This window comes from Mustela nivalis (assembly GCF_964662115.1).
Source record: "Mustela nivalis genome assembly, chromosome: 13".
Classification (NCBI taxonomy): domain Eukaryota; kingdom Metazoa; phylum Chordata; class Mammalia; order Carnivora; family Mustelidae; genus Mustela; species Mustela nivalis.
In genome coordinates this window covers 17,753,535-17,775,702 of record NC_139032.1, presented here as the reverse complement: position 1 = coordinate 17,775,702, position 22,168 = coordinate 17,753,535, and the positions used below count along the sequence as shown (strand labels likewise).

The 22,168-nt window shown below is 33.8% G+C and overlaps 1 protein-coding gene across 6 annotated transcripts in view; it reads right to left on the bottom strand.

The window, feature by feature from the left end:
* VPS13A (vacuolar protein sorting 13 homolog A) overlaps window positions 1–22,168 on the bottom strand; it is a 236,902-nt gene that overhangs the window by 7,020 nt on the left and 207,714 nt on the right. For 4 of the 6 annotated variants that reach the window (XM_082694455.1, XM_082694452.1, XM_082694453.1 and 1 more), the window contains exons 64-69: window positions 21,761–21,836; window positions 21,508–21,671; window positions 20,763–20,808; window positions 20,536–20,659; window positions 17,745–17,859; window positions 948–1,033 (exon numbers count right to left, since the gene is read on the bottom strand). In XM_082694455.1, coding sequence (XP_082550581.1) covers window positions 948–1,033; window positions 17,745–17,859; window positions 20,536–20,659; window positions 20,763–20,808; window positions 21,508–21,671; window positions 21,761–21,836 — 611 coding nt within the window. Of the gene's footprint in view, window positions 1–947; window positions 1,034–14,589; window positions 17,548–17,744; window positions 17,860–20,535; window positions 20,660–20,762; window positions 20,809–21,507; window positions 21,672–21,760; window positions 21,837–22,168 lie in introns of those variants that run through there. The other 2 variants (XM_082694457.1, XM_082694456.1) reach the window with 2 other exon arrangements.

The following is a 22,168-nucleotide window of genomic DNA, read 5'->3' as shown; positions in this document are numbered from 1 at the left end:
TAATATCTTAAAAAAAAAAAAAAGAAATGACTGTTAAGTTCAACAGTGAGCTTGAACTAACAAGATGTTAATATAACTTCTCCTTTTCAATAGTGAACAAAACCACACAGGCTTATTGACTACTCCTTTCTATTCAGCCATAACCTCTGTCTCTCAAGCACAATTTTGCTCTTTTTTTTTTTAAGATTTTTATTTATATAACAGAGAGAGAGATCACAAGTAGGCGGAGAGTCAGGCAGATTGAGAGAGAAAGAGAGAGAGAGAGAGAGAGAGAAGCAGGCTCCCACTGAGCAAAGAGCCCTGCATCGATCCCAGGACACCGAGATCATGACCTGAGCCGAAGGCAGCTGAGCCACCCAGGCACCTCTACAATTTCGCTCTTTGCTATATCCATCCAGAACTCCCCATGTTAATCCTGCACCAGCTCATTCTTTTCCTCAGTTTAACAATGACTTGCAAACACTAGGCCCTCTGAGGCTGTGTATTTTTGCACGTAGCTCTACTGTCTACAGTCTACTCGAGGATTTGGCTATCTTTGGGAGTATCCATGTAAGAACTGATCTGTCTCCAATGGTGTATGTACTTACATGAGTTTCTACGCATGCTAATGAAAAGATATCACAAGAGGACTTCTGGGTAATCTGAAATTATGTACTTTTTCAGAGGGGAAAAAATGGTAGTGTGAAGATAGTTTCATGGGAATTTCTGTATTATTCAAATTAGTTGAAAAAATATTAAATTGTTTGTGCATGGCTGTGCATTTATCTGTACAAAGCTAAATATGAATTTATGGAAGGTTTTTGCTACAAGGCTTGTAGAGCAAGAGGACCAGAGTTAGCAGGAATCAGTGTGACTATCTGCAACAAATGACGAATGTCAACTGCTTCTCTTCACGAGTGGCTTCTCAGTTAACCTCTCAACAAATTACATTCCAGAAAGAAAGTTACCTTTTAGTTATCATTAGCATATCTGTTTTATTGATCATGACATGGGTAAAATACTTATATTTTGCAAATCTTCCATTTTCCATGACCTAAAAAAAGGTGAGAGAGAGAAAATTTCATTATTATTTCTATTCTAATGCAAGTAATGCACTGTGATCCTCTAGAAGCCATTTCTCAGTGGGGGACAAATTATTAACATACTTACACAGTAAATATATCATAAAATTGAGTATTCACAAAATTATTGCTGCCTCCTTTTTAAAAGCACCTTTTTGCACTGCTTTACTCAAGATGACTCAATTGCAGCTATTTCAATCGTTAATGCTGGATTTTTAGAAGATATTGTTATTACCTACAAAGTTTAAATTGAACCTATTAAAGTTACTATTAAATTAGCATATTCATTTTTTCCAGGATAAAAATGTACAAAAACACATGCTAACACATATTTACATGTATGTATAACATAATTTAGTATTAGCCCCATCTTGCATCTTCCCTGGAATTTTCCTATCTGCCTTACAAACATGCTTTTCTTTGCCAATCTCATAATTCATTCAAAAATTAGGTCCCGGGTGGCTCAGTGGGTTAAAGCCTCTGCCTTCGGCTCAGGTCATGATCCCAGGGTCCTGGGATTGAGCCCTGCATTGGGCTCTCTGCTTGGCAGGAAGCCTGCTTCTTCCTCTCTCTCTGCCTGCCTCTCTGTCTACTTGTGATCTCTGTCAAATAAATAAATAAAATCTTAAAAACAAAATAAGGAGCAGAGTGTTTCTGGACAAACTTGGAACCCGAGGACCTAATTACCTTATTCAACAGCCTTTATTTTCAAGACTGCTGAAAGACACTATCTATCCATGACATTGTCAACAATTCTTTTTCCCAAATACTATACATAATATATAAAAAAAATACAATTACCATTTTTAGTTCTGCACTAAATACTACTTGCTCTGAGGATGGAGTTACTTTGGCTAAAAATGTATAGTATGCTAGACTACTATCTTTTAAAGGCAAACAATGTAATTGTGACTCAGATCCCTCAACAGGAAGTAAGTTAAGAATTTAGCCAAAATGTTAAGGCTCCTGAAAAAATTCCAGAAGAGATATAAAGATTTTAGAAAACTGTGTTCCATGAGGCTATATGCAAAACCAAAATTATTTAGCTTAGAAGACGCTAACAAGTAACTTCATAATAATCTTAGTAGAAAAAGCTACCAGAGTAATTTTCATTTTATTGGAGACAAAGTTAAAAAAAAAAAAAAAAAAAAGCAGTGACTACAACAACAGGATGAGGCATACAGATTCACTGCATGGAAGAATTTTCTAACTTCAAAGATAATACTACTCAAAAAAGAGTATTTTTACTATTTGCTGTAGGAGGTAAGGACGTAAACACAAATTCCTTGAGTTACAAACAAAAAGGGGATATAAGCACAGATTCAAAAGAAATTAATAAGTTATTAGATAATAATCTATGCAAATAAATCTGAAAAACTAGGTGAAGTGGGCCATGTTTTAAGAAAATATAAATTATGAAGAGAAAGAAGTATCAAAATTGCAGAGGAAAAGTAGAATTTTTGCAGATGATAGTATTGTTTAGAAAGCCTAAGTACATAAACCCAGTAACTTTATCTTATAAACATAATATCAAATTGAGAGATGGAAGGAAAAAATTGTTTAAAGAGTAATAAAAAAGATCAACATTTATGCCTAAGTTTAACAAATAGCATGCAGAATTTATGTGATAAAAGCTATAACACTACTGAGGGGAAAAATGGAAAATTTAAAAATGGAAATCTCTACCATATTGTTAGATAGAAAATTTCATTAACAATGTCATTCCCTTTCCAGCCCCAATTTTTACACCCCCCGATATGGTCACAAGATGGTTGTGTTAGTTTGTTCTGGGGGCAAGAGATGGAAATATTTTGACAAAATTACACTAAAATTAATCTAGAAAAAAAGGTGATAATATCCAAAAAAACGTATAAGATGAATGAAAAGAGAACTATCCCAGCAGACAGGAACACAATTTACAAGCTACAGCAGTGGAACAGTTTGGTGCTACTAGAAGTTATATAGAGAGATACGTCAACAGCAACAGTACAGATTACAGAAATTGACCCAAATGCATACTAGGACTTTGTAAAATCCTATATATCCCAAAACAGGAATATACAAAATCAAGATTGCATTTTAAATTAGTGTGGAAAAGCATGTTTTAATAAATGGCGTTTCAAGCAACTTGTTCGCAATACCTGGGTCTCTACTTCTCTCTATACCACATGGATTCCACGAGGATCATTGATTTAAGCATACAAAATGAAACTATAGAATTACTAGAAAAAGTAACATTTTAAATAATATTAAATGAGAAAGCCTTAAATATAAAATGCAAAGCCCATACCACAATGTAAAAAAAAGTTATGTACATGGAAATTAAACACTATATAGTAGAACAGTAAGCAAATAATCAGATATAAAGTAAGTAACAACATAAAAATCAAAGAATTGGGAAAATATCTGTCAATACAGAGATAGGGAGCTAATTTCATAACACAGAGAAATATGAATAAATTAACAGAAGAAAACTGAGTAAACCAATAGGAAAATGTGTCACAAGCTTACAAACAGGTAGTTCAGCAAAACACAAAATCTGACCAATAATCACATGAGAAAATGTTCAACTTAATGCAAAATCAAGAAAATGCAAATCAACTAAAAGTACTCATTAAGTCAAGAATTCAACTGCTTTTATTTTGTGCAAAAGTATGCCAAGATATACACACAGAAGTCTTCACAGTAATACTATGTTAAAAATATCTAAATTTTCATTAAGAGGGACTGTAATAAAGTATAGCTTAGCCATACAATGGGACATTATGTAGTCATGAAAAGAAAGGGCGATGTGCATACTGATATCAAAGATATGCAGACATATTCAGTGAAAAGAAATTAAACTACTGGGAATTAATGGTGGAGGACTAGAAACACATTCGTGTATACTTATATATCCCTGGGAAATTTCTGTGGAGGTTGGTGGTTACACACTAATCTAATAGCGCTTATCCCTGGGCTTGAAAATGATAATAGTGGGGGAAGAAGTCAAGTTTCATTTTTAAATTTACAACTTTTTCTTTCAGTTATTTTTTGTATTTGTAAAGAAATTAGCTTAAAGCTTCTTTTCTTTTTTTTAAATTTTTTTTTAAAGTTTTGGGGTTTTTTTTGTTGTTTTTTCTTTTAGATTTTATTTATTTATTTGACAGAGAGACATCAAAAGTAGACAGACAGGCAGGCAGAGAGAGAGAGAGGAAAGCAGGCTCCCCGCTGAGCAGAGAGCCTGATGCGGGACTCGATCCCAGGACCCTGAGATCATGACCTGAGCCGAAGGCAGCGGCTTAACCCACTGAGCCACACAGGCGCCCAGCTTATTTTCTTTTGTTCTACATAACCAAGCCAAAAAACATCAAGAGTACAAATGCTGATCTCCCCAAGAACATCACTACCACCAGGAGTTAAGGGTCCATATGCCCCATTAATAGATCACAATCTTCAAACAGCTTAAAAGCTATGGTTTACCTCCAAATACCTAACTTCTATTTCAATATTGTTTTAAATATGGGCATTAAAGAGGACCCTGCTTCTCATCGTCTTCCACTTTTCAGATACAACTTAAATAAAACCTAACCTCTGCATATAAGCAATTAAACCAATGTCAATAGTCACAGTAGTACTGATAGGAACAAGAGCTAAAAATCTTAGAAAAAAAAGTCATTCAAGCATGTTTTTTGAAGTTCACCAAAAACCTTAAATGCAGCACTTGAAAGATGACTAGACATTATGGTCGTAGTCGTCTACTTTGAAACATACAATGAACTACATTGTTATCAGAATGGATAGATTTGAATAAATGTCAAAAATAACTCCCTATACAGCAAAATTTTGCCGGTCTCCATTACAAACAGGTAGAGAGGGAATAAGAATAGCACTGTAAGCAGACGCTAAAACTCTGGAACTAAGTCCCAAGGAAAAATGGGAGCAAATGAGAGACAATATGACAATTTATCAACCATCATCTGCCATCATGCTGTAAAGTCTATAAATGTCATGCCTTTGACTGCAATTTCCTAATTATTTGTCTTTATAAGTGCCCTATATGGAAAATTTATATTTTCCAAAACATCATTATAAATTATCTAAGGAAAAAACTCCAGATTTTAGACCTGTAGGAAAGTTACTGTCTGTGTAAGCATGCACCGCTAGCACGTGAAGCAGTGGAGGACCAGGTTAAGTGTCTTACCCACCCGGTCCTCACAGCAACCCTGGTAATTAGGTAACAGCTGAGTGTCTTGCTCGGGGTCATACTGATACATGTGGTCAGAAAAGTGGTTTCTTCAACTTCTAGTTCCAGGGCTTTTCACTATACCATGATGTTTCCTCCTATGGTGTCAGTCACACATTTCCCACGGGACCTCAAAAATGTCTTCAGTATCCCTGGATGCTGGACGCTGCTGAGACAGGCTGCTCAACACCGCAGGAGGGATGATTTCTGTTTAGGTTAACAGGGTCCATAGGGTTCAGTGTTAATAGCCTATCTTCTCCCTCCAAAACAGATATTCGGTATCAATGTGTCTCTTGAAATAATTTGTGATACCCTTCAAAATAAATGAAGCACTAGCAAAACCAGGGCTAGAAATCACTATGTAGGGCCTTTGCACAAAGACCAAAATTTGGCTGAAATACCAAATAATCAGGCTGAAGTATCAAGTACATTAGCTAGTATGTTAGACATGTTAGCCTCATTTAACATGAGGCAGTGGTTAAATAAAAAACAATTTTTTCCTTATTCATTGAAGTATACAGGAATTACTTATTACTGAGGACTTTCTTAGAGAAGCACAAACTGTTACAGATAATTGGCAGAACTTGTAGACAACAATCAAAATGCATGGTTATTGGTAAAAGGGTTCCTTTTGCATTAGAAAAGATGAATATATAGGTCTTCGTTTATTAGGTACAAATAAATCCAAACAGAAGTGACCGCAAACTCTGAAACACAAGAGGTAAGAACTTGTAAGACAGTGGAGTCAGGGTTACCCTCTACTAACAGTCACATTTCCTATTAGATCAGTCCCAGCACTTACAAAAACAGGCTGGAAACTACAGTAATGCAGAGAACATTGCTAACACTTGCAAATCATCTAAATGCTCTGAAGCAGCAAATTTCTACAACAAAAATAATTCTGAAAGATCAAAGCAAAATATGGTAACACAGATATTAGGAATAAATCATGAACATGGAAGGCTTTAAATCCCAAACAATATAAGGTGCTAATATTCATGGGAAATATATTTAAGGAAACTGGATACAGGGTAAGAACACACAGTTCAGGGGGGGGAAATCTGATCAGTATCTGATTCTTGGAAGACTAGAATTTCATGGAGGTAAGAGTTTTTTTTTCTTTCAAGCTAGCAACATGAAGTGTAAGAGAAAAATGAAACTCACCTAGATGAAAAATAAAGAGTAAGAATGCTCTCAGGCAAGTCAATCTATTGGACAACAAATAGCTGGCTTTATAGATCAGATAATTTGAATAGTCAGGAGATAATGGAGAAAGAGGAAAGGTTTATAAACATATTAAACAATTAAGCTTATTTTTAAAAACAGTAAAATTTAGGCAGGTAATCCTAAAATGGTAAATGCCAGCATTTCTCAATTATTTAAGAAACAGACAATTTTAAACCAAACAATCTTTAGACAAAGATGTAGTCAATAAATATATAACTTTCCTAGAGTTACCTGCTTAAAGGTTAGGGATAAAACCTTTTCTAATTCACTTTAAACATGAGAGATTTGAGGGCTATGGCCCAGGAAAAACAAGGCACTCAAGTAAGCTTCATGGTAAGATGTAGTAGAAATTCATTACCTCAAAGCTCAATGATTTCATATATATATAATAGAATAAACACATTTAACAGTGATGAAGTGATATTTGGCCTATTCTGGGAGGCAAATTGCTGTTAAAAAAAAAAAATCAAATCTCATTGTCATGAAATCTGATGAGGAATTAGCCCTTACTGAATCCCCCATACCTTTGTCTCCTCCCAAGCAAATGAGCTATTTTGATTGTTAACCACAGGATATGCTATTCGCACAGCTCAGACAGGGCAGGAAAAGAGAGTATAACCCTGTGACATAACATCAAATAAAATATTACCCTTAAGAGATGTGAACTACTGTCATGAACTGGTTCAATTAAAAGTCTGGACAAAAGACAGAATTATGCTTATGACGCAATTATGTACACTGATTAATTAACCTATCTAATACATTCTAGAAGAAAGGCCAGAGGTGGGTCAGAAATAATGTAAGCGACAGTTATAAGTCTCTTTAACATATTTCCAGCAGAATCTCTGCTGAGCAAAATTTACTGATCATGATGCTATCCATACTTGAAAATAATTTCTTTTAAACATTTTACCATTTCTTCTAATATATTATGAATCTCAGAGCAGTCCAAATTACTGAGGTTTTTTATTGTTTCTATTGCTCACCTACTAATGTGTGGAAATGGTTGTAGTGTTTTTCAAGTATTCTAATGTTTAAAGGGTTAAAAAAGGGGTAAGATTCATAGGTGCTTTTATCCTGATAAAAAGGAGACAAATGAGGAACATAAAATTTATATAGTAGTGACCAAGAACTAGCAGCAGCTGGTATCCATAGAATAATGAAATATAGCAAGTCCTTACTATACATTATGCTAATAATCATATATATATTACCTCACCTGAGGTAATTAGTTAATTAATTTAGTTATTTTAAACCACCAAGATTACTGTTATTTTGTTAAGTCGTGCAGTTATCTCCATTTTAGAGTCTGGAAACTAAGGTCAGACAAGCACAATAGATTATAAAGCTGGCAAAGGCAAAAGCTGGAACTGAATTCTGGTTTACTTGGTTCCAGAATCCAGGCCCTGGGCCACAGGGTACTGCTGCAGCTCAGAGATTTTCATGGTCGGAACAGATCACTACAGAACTACATACCGTCCAGCGGACGTGGTGAGATGCAATTTTTAACAGCTCACTGGTATACGGATTCAGATATCCCACAAGCTGTACTGTGTCAATGCTTCAATGTCATTTAATACCTAGGAATCTTTATCTTTCTGGATGACTGGGCATATCTTATGTCTCCTTTGATTCTTACAGTTCCTCTGAGCTTTGTGTGTAGCAATCAATCAACAGGAAGGAGACTGTGAAGCTCTGACATGACAGGGTTGGCCTCTAACAGAGCTCTTGATTTATCCTCTAGTCATCAGATTAGAAAATGTCACCACAGTTATAATTTCATGAGAGGAGCAGGAATCTTGACTGCTCTCTTCAGGCCTGTAACCTTAAGATCTAGAAGGGTGTCCAATACATAAGGAGACTTTAACAAATACTTGTATAGAGAATAAATATAGGGCATTAAATTTTTTCTTTGTATTCACATTATACTACTTTGGCAATTTTGAATTTGAAGTAGTCTGGCAATTTATTCTACTTTACAAGAACTATGTGGACTCCCGTACTTATATGTTGCAACACTGGTGCTTCATTGTATCTCCAACTTAAACTAACTACCTCAGACTTGAAGTGCCACAAAATGCCTAACATATGTTTCTCCACATTGCTTCTTATAGGGTTCTTTACAGTGGTAATTTTTCACTGAAAATTTGATATCCAATTCATTAGAGTCATCTTCAAAAGTAATTGGGACATCAATTTCATTTGAATGTATAACTGAAGACTCTTAACTGATAGAAAAAGTATACAAAGTGCTTCTTTTCATAGAGGACATTAAAGTTTGTTTTTAGGTGAATGAAAGTGGAATCCAATTCAATTCTGTATGAAAAGGAATAGTTTTATTTGGCAAGAGAACATCCCTTCTTTCATAGGATATCTTGCCAATAAAAAAAATAGACTTCATAACTTAATACATTGTTTTTTTAACAACACTACTGTTAGAGCACACACTTTAAAAAGTTTCCAATGAGCTTTACTAAGTTCAACTTCAGCTGGAAATTTGTGCTGTCCAAAGTAACCAGGGTAAGTCACACAAGGCAGAGCTCTAATACATAAGAAATCCGAAGTTATGATTTCGCATCGTTGGCTAAAATAAAGGTGAAAGATCATCTAAATTAATACTCTGGTAAGAAGAGAGTAAGACTCCAGGTGAACCTACCTGAGTGTAACATTTGAGGATGTACTAAATTTTCTGTTTTGATAGTATTTATCCTTCTCTAACATATTTACAAATTTAAGGTAGGCAATGATGACAAACTTTTGAAAAAGATTTAAAAATGAAATTGGTCTCATTCAAGTTACTGGATTAGAAAAGAGAATTTTTAAAAATCACTTTATACTTGAGACAAAGAGAAAACTGGAAATTCCACTAAATGGAACCATCACCTCCAGAAAAAGATGTTAATTTCAAAGCCTTATTCAAAAAGTACTGTGATGTAAAACTGGAGGTTCTAAGTGGAGTGAGATGCTCTTCTGGTGCAAAATCAAGTTAGTAGAACTTATTACTAAATGTTGGAAAATATGGGCCTTCGAAAATGATGTACCCCCAAACTCTCCAAAAGATCTCTGCTAAATTGATAAATGAGGTATGAGACTATATCCAGGTTGGATGGGTAATCTGCTTGCCCATAGGATCTGCTTTATTTGGGACACTAAGAGCTCAAACTTTCCTGGACAACAGCATTTGGCTCTCTTCAGATTTCTCATCCCATTCAGAAGTCTGCTTCTGGAGGGAAAAGTTAAAAAATGAAGAGTAAAATCCAATAAGCCTTTGTCTCCTAGTTCTTGTCCACTTACTCAAAATTTCAGATGAAGCCAGGAGGAGTGTTCGGAACTACTCTGGTGATCTGACTGCCTATGGTAAGCCCTTTCTTCCAGATCAGTTGTAACTCTCCTCCCGAAGTAAAGGGAAAGACCACGTCAGCCGAAGGCAGTTATCTTCCAACTGCCATTTAGGCAGTGTTTGAAGCTAATTATAAACATCTGTAATTTCTGAAAGAAAAGAAATATACAACAAACAAAAACAGCCTCCCTGCTACAACTCACATAAGCATAGTAACATCATGGAAAGAGATCTAAGAGATTCAAAGACAACACAGATAAAAATTTAAAATATCTGAAATGCTTAAGAGTATACTACCCTCGTGGGATAACTAACTGACAACATTCATGCACAGTGAACGACACAAAGATCTCACGATCTCTCATACACACACACACACACACACACACACACACACACACTCATTCTAAGAGGCAAAGATGTAAGGGGTGGAAACTTTAAAAAGAAACATGTTCAACAAAAACCAAGAAAGGAAATCTATTACAGCTATAAAACTTATAAAAATTAAGAAAATATTCTGCTGGCTTTTATGTATGTATTCCAGAATAAAGACCAGTTTCCCCACACTAGAATTATCCTATGAATAGATCACTTTTTTAAACTTTAGAAGTTAACAATTCTATTTATAAGAACTTATAATAAAAATATACAATAGAAATTTATATATTTGGATTATAATCATGTTAATAAAAATTTTAAAAGGAACTGTAACATAAAAGGTGGGGAGACAGGATAATTTTTATTCCTATAGTTTCCTACTTTACTGAGCATATATTACTTTAACATTGTAAAAAAAATAATTTTTGAAAATTTTTATATCTCCCATAAAATACAACAGTTATAGACTGAGAATCAATGTTAGCTAACTGATTGACAAAAGGATTTAGCTCTTTCCATGGAGGTTTGGGTCTTTAAATTTTTTAATTCTTAAAAATCCCAAGCTCTGGGGCACCTGGGGTGGCTTAGTGGGTTAAAGCCTCTGCCTTCGGCTCCAGGCATGATCCCAGGGTCCTGGGATGGAGCCTGCTTACCTCCCCACCTCACCCCTGCTTGCCTCTCTGCCTACTTGTGATCTCTGTCTGTCAAATAAATAAATAAAATCTTTAAAAAAAAAAAAAAAGAAATCCCAAGCTCCACATTCAGAAGATCTTTATAGACGTATATGATTAAAAGGTTATTGATAAATGATAACTTATGGTAGAAAAACACAGCATACCCAATTAAGAATTATATATATATATACATATATATATATATTTAGCTAAGTTTCTGACAATCCTGATTATGTTTTTTTGTTAAAAAAGCTAATAATAACTGTATTATTTTGAATGCTCAGATATTTATGAATGTCTAAGATTCAGAACAAAGGCACACTGCAATTTAGTACATATCTTTATTATAATTTCCACTGTTTAGGATATTTATATATAAAAAAAGAAAGAGGGCTTTATTAAAAACCAATTTTACAAAGTTATTAGACATTTAATTTTAGGCTCATTTTTTAGAGGTACACTGTTGCTGGATAAATTCATCACACTGATTGCGCTAATGATGTACATGAAAATGGTCTGCCACATTAAAACTAACCAACCATAAACCCTTATGTATGAAAATCATAAATTATTCTAATTACCTCCCTAACACATACCTATTTGAAAAAATAAAACCATGTGTTTTATTCTTCTCTGATTCAGGACTTTCAGTAATGTTTTGTATTGTATTCAGTGTACTCACTGCATTTCATCAATTCAAACATTCATACACTGAAATTAAAGATTAAATCAACAATCTTAACATTTTTAATCAATCTCCATTTATCCCTAAGGTGCAGGGAGAGAAGAAAGAAACTGCCGTCTTTCTATGTCCATCATAATTATTACTTGATCTAAATGAATAACCGTGTATCTTATTTAGACCCCATAAAACCTCTAATATTTTTTACTATTATAAATAATAAATTCTACATTTGCAAGGAAATCTCTAAAACAAAACCCAAAGGCTCAATTGAAGGTACAGTATGAGTACACAATAACACTTAGGATGGTTGTTTTTGGTTTTCCTCTCATTACTACAGGAAAGTATGAAGCTAAATTTCACCACAGGACTTAAATCAGACAAACTACTATTGCAGCTGTCATTCTTTATATGACCTGGGGTGTAAACATGATAGCATATATTTCATGTTGAATGTTGATGCCTTAGTCATAGATCTACAATGGCTCCATCTGCAAATTTTAATAACATGACTTGAAAATCAACTGATTAACACTGATATGTATTTTGAACAATTTCAAAAAAGCAAAGTTTATAAAATCCAGATTATTTTAAGCACAGAAACAAACTAAAATTTATTCTGACTTCTTGTTTCATAAGGAATATTGACAGCTGTATTACTCTGGATTTACATTTGCTATATCGAATTCATCTTATTTCATTCACAGGCTGCTCTTATAAGTTTATTCATGGTGACAGGTGTTCACAATTCCAGGCCTTTTATGGATTTTTCTTCCTGCCAGTTTTCAGTATGTTATTCAAGTCAAGTAAATACAAAGGCAAATAAAGAATGAGTAATTACTCCCTTAGAGAAGAGAGAAAGATGCTCCTTCCCTTTTTCTATACATAAGCAGTGACCATGTAGAAATGCAGAATATAAATAAAGGATATGGATAGGTGTGGTATCTCATAATCAACCTTTCAAATGCGGCTTTGTCACTGGACTTTCTCATTAGATCATACTCCCATTTTAAAATTCAAATTAATTACAGAGCCTCTAATAAACAAAAGAACTATTCATCTCATGAAAGTGCCACAGTTGAACTCATTTTCTGCTTATTTGATGGAGTAAGAAGGTATTTGTCCATGTCCTTTATCTCCAACAAGAGCACATTAGTATAAATAGTGTAATCTTAAATCTTGAAAAGATTTTTTCACTGTGGTAGGAAAACAGAAACAGAACAAGGGCAATTATACTGTCAAAGAACGTATTTCACTTCTAAGGGTTAGAAACTGAAGATCGATGAATCCTTAGGACCACATGAGCCACATAACAATTTACTAGCTACCAGAGTATTGTTTTAAACCATTTCACTTTTCAAGGGATTTTAAACAAATGCAATCTTACTTACAATTTTCTTTGCATTAAAATGGCAAGTCAATGCTGAAATGCCCAGACCTTTTGCAGATAAATTCTTAAGAATCTTAATGAGAACTATACCGTAGTCTTAAGTGTCACAGACCAACCACAGGAAACTCAGTAAATGCCTTGGAATCAAGAAGTTTAGCATTTTTCCCTTTTAGAAAGGGCCCATGCCTAGCTGAAATGTAAAAAGCCAATGAAGACATTTCCAGACCTCTCCTTCCTAAGGCATACAACAATACGTAACAATGGGCAGTGTTCTCTCTAGCTTCTTGTAGGAGGAGAAGGTTTTGTATGATTTGGCCAAGGGTGAGAGAAACTAGTGGGGACCAGATACCAGTTTCCAACACCAGTCATGACTATTTTAATGGTAACTGTTCTCATGCATTCACTATTCCAAAAAGGTAAGAATACTATTTTGAGGAAAACAATAATTACGTTCTTTGACACTGACATATTTCTTGGTCCCTAGTACACACAACCTTAATTCCTACTTAATTTAAATGAATGATAGGCAGGTAGGTATTTCAGAAGAAATGTCTTAATACTTTTTAGCATCCTTTTTTGTAAGCTCAATATTAAAAAATTAAAAGTCATTCATTTTCTAAGAAAAAGAGAATACTGATTTACAGAAGTACAATGTTGGTAAACTTAAGAATCAGACTCAGAAATCATGGGCTGAATCAATTAAGCCAAAAGTTGAACAATGAAGGCAGTTATTTACTATAATCTAATTAATATAAGCTCAATATACACAAACTGATTAACATAAATAAGGTAAATGTTTCTTTGTTGATCCCAAAGCACAGCAGCCATAAGGATTAAATATTACTGTGAGAAAGAGAGAGAGACACAAAGAAACAGACTCTTAAGCACTGGGAACAAACTGGTGATTACCAGAGGGGAGGTGAGTGGAGAGAAGGGTGAAACAGGTGATGGGGAGTTAAGGAATGCACGTGTGATGAGCACCAGGTGATGTATGGAAGTGTGGAATCACTGTATCATCTTCGTGAAACCAGTTTTACACTGTATGTTAACTATACTGGAATCTAAATAAAAATTTCAGAAAACCCCATCATATTATACTAATAGTCATTTACTCTTTAGAGGATTTTCTTTCTTTCTTTCTTTCTCTTTTTTTTTTTTTTTTTTTTTTGTATATCTAACTTCCTCGTGAAACAGGACAGAATAGTTTTATTTAAATTGAAAATTAAAGAAAACCCTTCAGTGCACAAAACAAACAGTTCTGCTCATAGACCTTTCAGACACATTGATAATATTTTCCAATACAACCAAGAAAAAAAACATACATAATTCTGCTTACTATAAAAATTCTTCTGATGTCTTGAATTAACTTTTAATATTTTATGAGGGATACAGCATACAGATATTTAGGTTAATAAGTAAATATAATGACTATAAAACCAACTTTGTTCATTGTATATATACATATATAATGAAATAAAAAGTGAACCAAAGAACAGAACTTTTTTCTTTGTAAGACTATAAATTATGTCACTAATGTCCATAACAAATCATGAATGTTCCTTATAATAGCAGTATAACCTATGTGGTTTTGGAAGAGAACAACAAATTCATATTGCTTGAAGTTACATAAATTTATTATTATTAAACGAAATTTGACAAAAACACTCTTAAAATGCTAAATATAAAATACTGACTGGGTATTACTATTCTTTTTTATACGATGGCATTCTATTACAGCCCAGAAAATTTACAGAGAATATTAAAAATGGTATTTTACCAATAAACAGGTACTTGAAAATAAAACTAGTGAACATTAAAAAAAATATTTAACTTTTAAATCTTAAAGATGAACTCAGAATTGCAAAGCTACAAAACATATACAAGCAAATGCCAGAATATATAGTATGCCCTACTTTGGATGTAGAATACATTTTTTTCTGTGCTTAAATATGTAATTCCTTTGCTTTCTGTAAACATGTAGAAAAACATTTTAAAAGGAAAAAGTATTTTAATACCCTAACACTGGACATACGGGCGTTGTGGTAGCAGTTACACAAAACATGTTAACGAAACATTCCAAATAAAATGACAAAGAACATGAATTTAACATTTCAGATCTGCCTAATCATCATCATCATCATCATCATCACTACTGCTACTGTGAGTCATAATCCACTCCCTGTAGACCTGAATTTTCTGTAAGCATGGTAGAGGAAAAAAGAAGCACAGAGGTTAGTTAAGCATGGCAAAATGCTTGCAAAACATGTAAAATTATGAAATGTTCAAGGAGTCAGAATAACCTTAAGGCAGAGTTCAGATCTGAGTAGGGCAGTAATTACAGATATAACATTCCATAACTTAATAGACCTAAGACTAAACCTCGCTGGCTGGTACACTCAATGGATAAAATAGTTGGATGATACCAGTAAGGTATTCCATGAATATATGAGAATTATTATTCTATTTCTCTAGTAGCGAACTTGAATCGCCCAGCTGGAGGCACTGTAATACGGTACTCCTTTCTAGATACAAAGGCATACAACCAAAGTGTGTTTTATATTTAATTATATATAGGCCCATATAATTTACTGAACATAGAGTACCTTTTTTTTCCTTTAAAAGAATTAGAAAATAAAAGGAGAAACATTTAAAGTATTATACATTTGCTAAAGCACCAATGTTAAATCACTTAGATTTAATCTCTCTAGATGAGACTTTAAATCCTGTTTCTACATCATCTGCTTTTTTTCTAGAGTACCGGCACTCATGTATTGTAAAATATTTGCTAATGACAGTTTTGATTTAAAAAGCACCATTACCACCAAACCAACAACCTGCTTCTCACACCTATAAGAGAACAATGCTAACCACAACATCCTAAGGCCTCTGGTGAATATAAGTATTCCAGCTAATACTGTGTTTAATGCTCTTGCTAAAAAACAAGTAAAAATGGCTACAAGGATTGTGAGGTTTTAATCATTTAAATAGCTCTTTTAGCAGTTAACACTAAAACTGGCCTACTAAAAATAATATGTACCATTAAAAACATAGAGCCAAAGATCATGGCTTTTAAATCCCAAAGTTTAAAGCTTCAGCAAACCATTAATGTAGGTATAAAATAAATTTACTTGTCACTAAGATCAAATTATCAACTGAGAGAAATTTTTGTATTTCATGGCTTTCTTATTTATCATAATCTATTTCCTAATAATGAGGATTATTTCCCTCACTACTCATCCTTACTTCTTACTGAATTAATTAAAAGTTTCTCAGGAAATATTTTTAATTTTTCAACAGGTGATCTAGTAACTATTCAGCCCAGTAAAATGTCAGTAATAGGTTAACATAAGCTACTAATACAAGTAACAGGTTCCTTCCCTAAAAAGGGAAGGCTGGAATTGAGTAGAAGTATATTTTTCAATTGTATTAACCAAGGGTGACTTCTGCACCATTTCCATGTACCAAAGAATGATATACTATCACCACAGAGATTGCACAAAATGCCTTTTAGAGCAAAACCTCTCACTAGATCGCCACTTCTGTCCCAATGTGCAATTATTTGGATGCTTTAAAAACATTTAAAAACACACTATTGCCTTACTAAATAATACACACTAACTCAATGGTCATGTTTTACTATATTAGATGGAAGTACATTTTATGCAAAATTATATATCCTGCATGTAGTGGGTAAAATATTGAACTTTTATTTACCATGATCATTTTAAACATGACAATATTTAAAATATCAAGGTTATAAAGGAAGGACCATATCCCCACTGTTTATTATTACTACAAATATTTTCAAGTCTATATAACATAATGATTCCTTGTCTGTTTGCAAAAAAATGATTTAATTTAGTAGTCCATATCTAAACGAAAGATGAAATAACTTTAAGTTGGTATAATCTATTATGGATGTTACCTACACCATAATCCAAATTTTAAAAAGTCCAGTTTTCAAAGTAAGAAAAATAGCTATTATTTTAAATAAAATATTCTACCTCCAAATGGCTTTTTGTTTCAAATCTGATTTTCCTTAATAAAAGATGTTGGCTTTCATGTGAACTGCTTATCAGATCCCACAGATTTCAAATAGACCACACAGGCATAAGGCAAGAAGAGGGTTAAGGCTAGTTGAATATCTTCAAAAGAAAAGTCTAAGAACCCAAGAATTTCACCAACAGCAGTGATATGGGTTTTTTTCCTTATCCATGTCCAAATGGACATGAGAACTGTGTAAAAGCTACTAGTGGCCTGATATGCAAAGGGAAGTACCCTAAACAGAAATGGTTTAATTGGTTAAGTAAGTACCACCAACTATGAGGGTACATAAGGCATGATGGTTTTCAACAAATTTAGCAAATCCAGTACAGAACTAAGAACATCCTATAAAAAGATCAGATTCACTAAAATCCTATACAAAAATTTACCAATACAAAAGCTTTTCTTTGTATTCAAAATACTGAAACAGCTGTACGTAGTTTGAAAATTTTAAGACTAAAATCTACTGTTGGCTTTCACTTGTAAAGTCATGCATTAATTGTTTTCATATCAAACTTTTTGATGCCTGTAAAAAAGAAAAAAAAAATCTTATAGTAAATAAATGTACATTAAAACCTAAGTATTAGAAACTTATAAATAGAATTAAGCAAAACACACAAAAGCCGAAATAATCTAACATATATTTAAAATAGTATATAACTACTTTTAATATAGCAAACCTGACTAAATTACTCGTAATGTGTAAAATATTTCTTCACCCACCTGTAACATCTGGTTTCCAGTCCCATCCCTCAACCTGTAAGGTCTGATGACTCCATCCTCATTAAAGAATCGTGGGGGCCGCAGGCTCTCCACTTCATCAGAAGTCTCTGTAGCTCTGCAGGAAAAAAAATATAACTTGACTACAAAAATTATTCAAGAACTCTTTAGTACACTTTAAAATACAACTACTAAAAAGAATCTTCTTTTGGATAAGACTATTACATCACTTCTCTATTTTAAAAATTGTCTTTATGCCACTAATGTAAGATTTCTAAAAAAATGTCAACTTGTAAAGAAGTTTGTTTACAGACTGTCTTGGATTTTCTTTGTAGACAATAACTACAATCAGCAAATGAATGCTGCTTTTTTTCTTTTTTCTCTGATTTAAGACTTCATTTCTTTTTTTTTTTTCTATTATACTGTCTAGCTCTTCCAGTTCAATGCTAAGTACGCCAATATAATACTAAATATAAGAGGTGATTGTGACCTTGCCTCATTTCTAACTTTAAAGGGAAAGATTCTTCTACTTCTTATTTATTTATTTATTTGACAGAGACAGCGAGAGAGGGAACACAAGCAGGGGGAGAGGAAGAAGCAGGCCTCCCGCCAGAAGGGAACCTGTATGGCTCGATCCCAGGACCCTGGTATCATGACCTGAGCCAAAGGCAGATGCTTAACAACTGAGCCACCCAGACACCGTAAAGGGATAGCTTCTAAGATTTCTCCATGAAGAACCAATATTAACAAAACAATTTTTTAAGGTATCTTTTGTCAAAACAAGGACATTCATTTCTACTCTTAGTCTGCTTATAGTTCTTTGTTATTGTTTTTTAAAAATCTTGAATGGGCAATGAATTTGAAATATGAAATTCCTTTCTGGTCACTGCTGTCATCATACAGTTAATCTCCTTCAATCTGTTATTGTTATAAATCACATTACATGTATAGTTTTCTAATGTTCAAATACTCTAACATTCCTCATAGTCCCAGTTGGACTTGACAGTTACTGTTTGAAAAATATATATGCATTGCTAGATTTGGTACTATAATAATTTAACATTTTTGACTGTATGGACCTACATGAGAATGGTCTATTTGTTCATTCATTCAAAAAATATTCACAGATTCAACCAACATTAATTAAGAGCTTACCACATAATGTATCCATATGTATAACACATACATATGGGTAAGTTCTCCAATTAAAAAACAGAAATTGGCAGAACAGATAAAAAGGTATGATCCAAGTATATGCTATCCCAAAAAGACCGACTTTTAGAGTCAAAGATGAAAGTAAGTTGAAAATGAAAGGATGCAAAAGGATATAATATGTAAACAATAACCAAAAGAGGGCTGGAAAAGCCATACCAAGTTCAGAAGAAAATTAAATTTTAAACAAGATATTCTCATTAAATACAAAGGAGGACATTTTACAAGAAAAGTTAATATATCAAGAAGATATAAAAATTATGAACACATTTGTACTTAACAAGAGAGCTCCCAAATACATGAAGCAAAAACTGGCAGAACTGAAAAGAGCAAAAAAATCAGTAATAACAGTTATTTCTATATCCTACTTTTAATCATGGCTGCTAAATAGAAGATGAGCAAGGAAACAGAAGACTTGAATAACACTATAATCCAACTAGACCTAATAGACCTCTATACAGAGAACATTTAATTCAACAGCAGGAAACTATGTATTTTTCTCAAGTGGACACAGAACACTTTCCAGAACAGACCATGTATTAGGCCCTAAAGCATGTCTTAATAAATATAAAAATGCTGAAACCTATAAGGTTTGTTTTATGGCCACACAGAATAAAACTGGAAATTTGTAAGAGAAGGAAATTTGGGCAATTCACAAATTTGTGGGAACTGAATGGCAGAAGGTCCAAGAAAAATAACCAAGAAAAGTAACTACTTTGAGACAAATGAAAACAAACACAATGTACCAAAACTTATGGGAGAAGGCAAAGACAGCGCTCAGAGAGTGATTTATTGCTGTGAATGCCTAACACTTAAAAAGAAGAAAGATCCCAAATCAATAATCTAAATTTACACCTTGCAAAACCGAAGGAAGAAAAGCAAACTACCCGAAGTTAGCAGAAGGAAGGACATAAGAAAAACTGGCGCAGAAAAGAAAATTAGAACAGAGATAAGAAGAACAATGGAGGGATCAATGAAATCAAAAATTGGTTCTCAGAGTCAGCAAAAATGACAAAGAAAAAAAGAAAGAGGACTTCAACTGAATGAATAAACAATCTGATTAAGACTTCTATTAAATAAAGAGACTGAATTAGTAATCAAAAAACTTACCAGAAGTAAAGGTCAAATCCAAATGGCTTCACTTCAATTTGATAAAATTCAGTGAATTTTATATAACTCATGGATAATTCAGTAATTTTTATAACTCATGGGTGTGTGTGTGTGTATATGTATGTGTGTATATATATATATATAGAGAGAGAGAGAGAGAGTTATACATATATAATGCCTGTATATCATATATATGGCATCCCATTATTCTAATGTACTTATAATAAGTAAGTAAAAGCTTGCTTAACTTGCCAAGCCCTTCCTGCAAGGCTGCTGGGAATGAAGGACCAAAAAAGAACAACTCTGTAATGCAGAAATGATGCAAAGGAAACTTAAATGGGAATTAGGAAGATAATACATAACTTGCCATATTATACAGTTCAAAACGAAGGGCCTTGAGCCAAACAGCCCATTTATTTTATTTCTCACAGTTTAAGCATTTTATTCATATCTTCCACCAGAGAAAACCTACCTTTTTATTCCCTGAAATGTACTGCTGGCCATGTCTATGATGCCTCCAGTTGGCCTTGCCACTGCTCCAACTAAACCCTTCCCAACACCTTTAAAGAAACCAGCTGCTCCTTCTTTTTGAGCTCCTAGAAAGAAAAAACAAAGCTTTAGGCAAATGGATCAAGAATGAAAACAGAATCAATTTCTGAAAGACCTGGTAATCTATATGGCCCAAAGGAATGTACTTGCCTTTGATAGGTTTTGTAACAATTCCTGTTATGCCACTTACAAAACCCTAGGGAGGAAAAGGAAAATTTGTAATACTTTCAACATGATTCTTTAAAGAACCAACTCTGGCTTACAAAAAAAAAAAAAAATAGAGGGTTCTGCTTTCTAGATACTGTAAGAATCTAGAAAGCACCAGAACAGAAATACATCTAGAAATGCATTTCCTAAGTATCCTAGTTAAACAATGCTTTTAGAGGTTACTGATGTATTTTATATAGGTCACAACTCACTGCTCCTCCAATATCTAAATAATGCTTGAAGGAGTGCAAGTTAAGTACCTATTTTCTTATTCGCCAAATGTAGCTTTAAAAGATATTCCCTGAGGAGCGCTTGGGTGGCTCAGTCAGTTAAGTGTCTGCCTTCAGCCCAGGTGCTGGGATCCAGCCGGGAGTCGAGCTCCCTTGCTGAGAGGGGAGTATGCTTGTCCCTCTTCCTCTGCCCCTCCCCGCTGCTCATGCTCTCTCTCACTCTATCAAATAAATAAATAAAATCTTAGAAAGAAAGAAAGAAAGAAAGAAAGGAAGGAAGAAAGAAAGAAAAAGAAGAAGAAGAAGAAGAAGAAGAAGAAGAAGAAGAAGAAGAAGAAGAAGAAGAAGAAAGAAGAAAGAAGAAAGAAGAAAGAAGAAAGAAGAAAGAAGAAAGAAGAAAGAAGAAAGAAGAAAGAAGATAATCCCTGACCAGTTCACCACCCTGGGAAATTTCTTACAGAAACTAAGCCTTTTCCTCCACGAGTGATGCCTTCTCTAAGACCGGCTGGCTGCCTATTCATGGCTTCTCTCCTCTTCTGCTGGTAGTCTTCATCCATGGTCATAGCTGCCACCCCTTTAGCCATAGCATTGGTGATTTTAGAGGCAGCACCAGCTAATCCACCTAGCAGAAATAATCATTATTTTTAGTAAAAGCGGAGGTAAAATTACTTTCTTGCACTAATCACAGCTGGTCGGTGTCCTCTTTCTTACCAACAGCTCCACCAACTAATGCCTTCAGTCCTAGTGCCATCCCCTCCACAAACTCTTCGGGACCCTGGATGGCTCCCTAAAGGGTCAAATAATAACAACAAAGGTTACATTTTCTTTTAAAGTGAACTTATTGATATAAGTTAAGAAGCAATAGGGACAAGAATAAAAATATCCTAGAGGAAGTGAAACCAGAAAAAACTTCACATTAACAAAATTCTAAGAGATACTTCTTGACGTTGAAATTACAAGGAACAAGTGGATCCAAACTCAGGAACAGGACTGTTCACCAATGTGTACAAAACATGTTTGCTCCAAACTGAAAATTCCAGGAGGAAAACATAAGCACAAACCACTCTTGACAATTTTTGTAAAAGAAGTAACTGCAATTTAATACTTAATATTGATGTT